At 40.5% G+C, this 6,755-nt stretch overlaps 1 protein-coding gene and 1 pseudogene across 1 annotated transcript; one reads left to right on the forward strand and one right to left on the reverse strand.

Moving 5' to 3' along the window:
- LOC141970393 (olfactory receptor 4D1-like) lies at positions 1 to 1,296 on the forward strand. Its single transcript, XM_074926967.1, has 2 exons — positions 1 to 271; positions 815 to 1,296. Exons 1-2 carry the CDS (start codon positions 1 to 3, stop codon positions 1,294 to 1,296), a joined length of 753 nt encoding a protein of 250 aa, XP_074783068.1.
- A 3,580-nt stretch (positions 1,297 to 4,876) lies between these two features.
- On the reverse strand, positions 4,877 to 5,795 carry LOC141970543 (olfactory receptor 4D5-like; annotated as a pseudogene).
- Between the last annotated feature and the right edge of the window lie 960 nt (positions 5,796 to 6,755).

Genomic DNA, 6,755 nt, shown 5'->3' on the forward strand with positions numbered 1-6,755 from the left:
ATGACCTGCTTGGGAAACATCATCATCCTCACCACTGTTACCACTGACTACCACTTGCATACATGCGTGTACTTCTTCCTGGCCAACTTAGCATTCACAGATATCACTGAGTCATCAGTAAATATTCCCTTTCTATTGTCAAGTTTCGTCCCCCAGCCCAAAACTGTTCCATTCAAGGAGTGCACCCTTGACATGTTTTTCTTCCATTTGATTGGTGGTGCTCATATCTTCCTTCTTGCAGTGATGAGAGCAGATCAGTGTGTGGCTATCTGTTGGAGAATGGCTTCAAGAACAAGGACATGGCAGTATGGAAAAACTGTTTAGAGATGAAAAGCAGGGTGATTTGTTACGTCTGCACAAGATAGATGTTGCTTGAGTTGCTTAGCTACTATCTCCTGCCTGGAACTGAAGCTGCCCCCCTACCTGTGAGAATGCGTATGTCAGCAAAAGATTACTCCAAGAACCCACCCAGACTGGCTCAGCGGTTTGGCCCGGACCCAGGGCACAACGGAGGCTGCACAGGACTTCATGGTGAAAAGGTCAGCAGTGAGGAAGAGGAGAAACTTCCTCTTCACGATCACCGACCAGCCCTTTACGCCCCCTGCCCAGGACACTGAGAGCTCATTGCACAGGCATAAAAGGGAGGAGACCTAATTACAATAAGAAGCGAAGATAGGCGGAGATAGAACATAAATATATGTTCTATGTATATGCAATACTTAGTGGATATAAGGTTGTAAGCAAACAGAATAAAGCTGAAGCTTGCTCTATCATTCACATTGAATCGGCTGCTTGCTTCCTCCACCCGCCACAGCTATCCATAAGCCCTTGCAGTACTTGAAAATATTGAACGGTGAGGTGTGTTTAAGTCTAGTGGCAGGGTCATGGGCAGGTGGATTAATTCATTCTGCAACACAGATTGATCTGCTTCTCCCTTTACCTTACTGTGGTCCTAACCAGGACAATTTCCACTGTGATGTCCCACAAGTACTGAAAGTGGCCTGCACTGACACCTACCTGACAGAGCTGCTGATGGTCTCAAATGTTGGACTTCTCCTCACCATAATTTTTGTCTTGCTGCTCATTTCATACACTGTCATTTTAGTTGAGATAAGGAGGCAAGTAATTGAAGGAAAGCACAAAGTATTGTCTACCTGCATAGACCAGATAATGGCAATAGGCATGACATTCATTCCAGGAATATTCATCCATGCTCGGCCCTTCAAGACGTTTGAACTGGACAAAGTGGCCTCCATCTTCTTCCCTGTGTTCCCTATGTTTGTTCCTACACGCTGAGAAACACTGAAATGAAAAAGGCCATCAGGAGACTTGTTTCTAGGGTTCTGTTCTCAGGAGAAAGGGAACAGTTTAAGTCCTTGCTGAAAGGACACCCTTTTTCTTTGTAACTGTTGTAATTTATCATTGTTGAAATACCTGAGCTTCCAGCAAAGACATGAGAAATCCATTCTGGAGAACTAACCAGAGGAAATTCAGCTTAGGTCCCTTTAAGTGCAGTTCTCATCAATAGAGTCTGTAGAGTCTAGGGCAGGTTGCATCTTGTTAATACTAAATATAGTATGCTGAATCTTCCCCTGAAATAAAATTTTCGTTATCTCTAGGAGTAAAGGGATCTTGCTGGCTTTTCACTGGCATAATTTCATTTTCTGTTACCACGTCTAATGCTGAGTGACTTGTCTTTTTTGAAAACCATTCACCTTACATCCTTGACAGATAAAAATCAATCTATGCTACAGAATGTTTCTTCTTCAGGTCTTAGTACTTATTAACACAACTCTAAGTTGTATCTACAGTCTATTTTTGATCCTCTGGAATATAGTATTCATAGCTTCACTGAGAAGTCCAATGTCATAAGAGATTTTCCCAGGTTTAAAAATTAATCTTCCTACACTTTCTGCCTTACCTATGAGAAGTTTGTTCTTTCTGCCTTATTTGATTTAGTCATACATGTTGTTCTTCTATTCATTTTTTCCCCAGTAAGATATTAGTAGTGTGTGATGACAGTGTTCCCTAAAGAATGTCTATGCCTGTAACTTGTGCCATTATTAGCCACTCGAAATCCTTCCTTCATATATTGAGTAATGCTTCCGCGTTTCGACAGCTTATTAAGATACCTAGGAATTTTTTGATTCTCATGAGTATATCGTGACTGATTATCTACTTATTTTTTGTTTACACTGTACAGTTATATTCTAAAGGAGCAATCAATCCAATTTGACAGACAATATCTGTCTTGTTTGTTCACACTTTGAATGTTATACTTTTTTAACTGGCATTGTCTATATCACATGAACCACTATGGAAGAAGAAAAGATCAGTTTTCTTAAAGTAAATGAGCTTGTTATGAGGAGACATGCTTATGGTCTACAGGTTAAGGAATGTGAGTTTTAGGGTCACAGAAAAGATCTGAAAGCCTGCAGCTCCCTGAGATACTGTCAGACTGCTGGAATGAGTCAGTATAAGACAGCTATCACAGAGACATAACAGTCACTGAGTTGGCCTAAACCAACCCTGGAATCAAGAGGTACAATGAGAAGGACACACATTTTTGTAAAAAAATATTTTTTTATCATTGCTTTTCTACCTTAGGTAACCATTTTCAGACATTTTTACTTTAAAAGTTAGTTCTAATTTATATTTCAGTAAAAATGAACTCTGGAAATTTAAAGTTTTTGGTCTTTAGAGAGTAACCACAAGTAACATGTTTGGGCATATCCACAAAAAAAAAAAAAAAAAAAAAAGTACTTTTATTTTCTTTATGTTCCACCACATCAACTAGACTAACCAATAAATTTTTGATGATTTTATTTATGCTCTCTGTGCTGTGGCCAGGGTGACAGTATATAAGGCAATAAGGACACATGAAGATGTCTCCTTGTGAGTTAACTCCCTACATGCCATCATCAAGGACACTACTGAGTTTTCATTCAGTAGCTTTAAGATAGGCATTTAGTGTCACCTGAGGTACTCCAAAGTCTGTGAGATGTCCAGGTGTGAGACAACACTTTAAAGGAGATCTGCATCCTCCTGAGCTAGCGGCTGAAGACTAGGCTGAAGGCTTATGAGCTGGCAAAAGAATCAAGCCAATGAGTGTCACTAAATGTGATCACTGTATTTGATTTCCAGTTTTTACTGTAAAATTAGAGTTGTTTATCTTTTGTATTAGAAAAGAATCTTCAAAAATATGTACAATGAGCTCTGCAAGAGGCACTGTTTCAGAATATTGAAAACCATAAATAAAATGGAAATCTAGTTCATTAAAGAAGATAAAATACTACAGACAATTTTAAGTGATCTCCTGCTGTCCTCCACTTTGCACTGAGTCTGATTGGGATGGAGTTGATTTTTTTCATAGCAACTTATATGGTACTGTGTTCTGGGAGGGCAAAAATGAGGAAAAACTCTTGAATTGAGATAGGTACAGTTTAATAAAGGAAGAAAAACATTTTTTAAAAAGTGATGCAAAAATGTTCTCTCACCACCAGCAGGCCAATGCCCAGCCACTCTCAGACAAGTGGCTGCTTTTGTAAAACTCAGTCCAGTTTTATTGCTGAGAATGATGTCACATTGTATGGGGTATCCCTGTGGACAATTTGGGTCACCTGTCCTGGCTGTGTCTCTTCCCAATCTCTTGTCCAACCCAAGTTTACCCCAGGGAAGGAGGGAAGGAAGCAGCAGGAGAGACAGAAAGAGCCTTGACAAGGTGTAAGCTCTGTTCAGCATTAACTATAACATAGGTGTGCTATGAATGATGTTTTGGTCACCAGTCAACAAACAGCATAGGGCTTACTATGAAGAAAGTTAACTCCATCCCACCCAGATCTAATACACACCTGCAGTCTTAACTCTTGAAAAGAATTCTATGTTTTGAAGCAATAATTATATTTTTATACTACAATCGTAAATTGAAAATCGGTAGAAATACTGAAAGGAAGGGAGAAAGGGAGAGAAGGAAGGAAGGAAGGAAGGAAGGAAGGAAGGAAGGAAGGAAGGAAGGAAGGAAGGAAGGAAGGAAGGAAGGAAGGAGAATTCTTTCTTTCAGTAGAAATAAAACAAAATATGTGTTTTCTGGCTGACTTCCCACTCCATACCTAGCCCATTTACCTTAAAAATACCAGTGTGGTGCTGAAATTGAAAGAATAGGCAGTCCAAGTGTCCATATACTTAATGAAGAATGCCGAATTCTGAGTAAGTCAGCGTCGAACCTTTGTCTCTCCTACCTTGGGTTATGTTTGCATCAATTAAGAAATTAAATACCTGTAAATTGACTGAATAAGACTTCTATTTTTGTGCAATGGACTTGCTCTCTATTCACTGCTGCTTGATTTCTTGGAATACTGTTTTATTTTGATAATGATAAATGATCAGTATTTCATTGGAATGCATTTATCTGAACAAACAATATTTCTCACAAGAAAGTGAGGAAAATTTATAAAGAACATGTACTTAAATTCTTCTTTAACAACCAAAAATATTTTCATGTATATTGTGAAGTTGTACTATATTTTTTTGACCAGTCATGAGTATTCCACATGAAAACCATAAATTCCCTGGAATATATTAGAAATCAGAAACTTAGAAATTAACTGAACACTTAGTAGTGTGAGCTACCATAATAGAAAAAATAAGATTTTTTGTTGTTGCTGCTGATTTTCTTTACAATGCATGTTTACTCTTTTATTATTCAGAGACCACTTTGGTTCCCAAGCAGTTATTACCTTGAGAAACAGCACTGTCATTTTAGTTGTGTGTTAGTTATTGTTATTTAAATTTCCTTCTTTGTCAAAAGCAAAAATTAATAATTAGGTTGACAGTATGTGCTTTGCTTTTACATTTCTCTGTAGAAGAAAACAACCATCTAAGAAAGGAAGGACATCTGTGAGTTTCTCATTCTGAAAAAAATGTTGCTGAGTAATCTGTTAATGGCATTCTTCATCTCCGTGTTCCTCAGTGTGTAGATTATGGCTTTAATGATTGAAGTGATGACTGCATAAAGAGATGACATTGCTTTTCCTATCACAAGCTTTTGGAACAGATGTTCATAGATGAAGATGCAGGGTACAACATAGATACTCACCACTGCAACCTGAGCTCCACAAGTGGTAAAGGCTTCGTGCTTCCCCTCTGTGATATGTGTCCTGATTTTGAGCAGTATGACAGCATACAGCACAATCAGGCAATGAAGATGACAACTGTAAACAGCCTGCTATTGGACACCATGAGTAGCTCAGCCACATGTCTGTACAGGCTGGTTTGATTACCTGTGGGACATCACAGTAAAAATTGTCTAGAAAGTTTGTTCCACAGAACTGCAACTGAATGACCAGTGCTACCTGCACAACAGAATGAACCTCCTACCCATGCTCCTGCTAGCAGCACAAGGAGAACACTGTGATTCATAATGCTCAAAGATTTATGGAGAGCACATACTGATCCAGAGCCATCACTGTGAGGAGGATGGGCACAGTACCTCTTGCGAAAAGGAAGAAAAACATTTGTGTAATGCATCCCCAAAAAGCTCAGACAGGAGGTCCCATAGCATCTTGGGCAGAGTCACTGAGGATTCACTGAGGTCTACAAAGGCTAAATTTCCCAACAGAAAGTACATAGACTTGTGGAGCTGTTGATCCGTGATTACTGTGGTGATGATGGTGACATTTTCAAGCCAAGTTGTTGAGTAGATTATGAGGAAAGTTGTAACATTGCAGCATGGCACTTTCAGTAAAACCAACAAGGAAAAATTTTTTCACAGTGGTGGTAGAATTCTCCTGCTCCATTAGTACCCAATGGAGCATGTAATCAACAGAGATAACACCAAGCAAACTAGTTATTATTCACTGACATTTTTAGTCAGAAGATACTAGTTGATATTCTATTATTATTCATCAAATATGATAGGCCATTGAATTTCTTCATCTCCTTTCTTTGCATAACGGTCTGTGCCTGTAGAAATCCTCTTCGCACAAAGCCTTCCAGTGTGTACGTGAAAACAATCAACCATAAGATTTATCTCATCTGACCCTAGATGGGAGGATTGAATTAAGAATTTCTACACTCAGATTTACATATCTGCATGTAAGCTATGCTTCTGATCTCTCATTATAGTCAGAATCACAGAATCATTCAGGACAGAAAAGCCCCTTGGGATCATGGAGTCCAACCCTCAGCCTGACTCTACAAAGTTCTCCCCTACCCCACATACCCCCACAGCTCATCCAAACAGCCCTTAAACACCCCCAGGGATGGGGACTCCTCTCCCTCCCTGGGCAGCCTATTCTGCTGTCTGACCACTTTTTTGGTGAAATCTTTTTCCTAATGTCCAGTCTGATGCTCCCTGTTGCAGTTTCCAGCCGTTCCCTCTTGTTCTGTCCCTGATTCCCTGGGAGCAGAGCCCAGCCCCAGCCTCTCTGCAATGTCCTGTCAGGAGCTGCAGAGAGGGATGAGGGCTCCCCTCAGCCTCCTCCTCCTCACACTGAACACTCCCAGCTCCTTCAATGGCTCCTCACAGGATTGATTCTCCAGGCCCTTCCCCAGCCTCGTTGCCCTCCTCTGCCCTCGCTCCAGCCCTCGAGATCTCTCTCGTGTTGAGGTGCCCAAACCTGGACACAACCCTCCAGGTGTGGCCTCACCAGTGCAGAGCACAGGGGGACTGTCACCTCCCTGCTCCTGCTGGTCACACTATTTCTAATCCAAGCCAGGATGCCGTTGGCTTTCTTGGCCATGTGGACACACTGCTG

The sequence above is a fragment of the Athene noctua genome, chromosome 25, assembly GCF_965140245.1.
Source record: "Athene noctua chromosome 25, bAthNoc1.hap1.1, whole genome shotgun sequence".
Classification (NCBI taxonomy): Eukaryota; Metazoa; Chordata; class Aves; order Strigiformes; family Strigidae; genus Athene; species Athene noctua.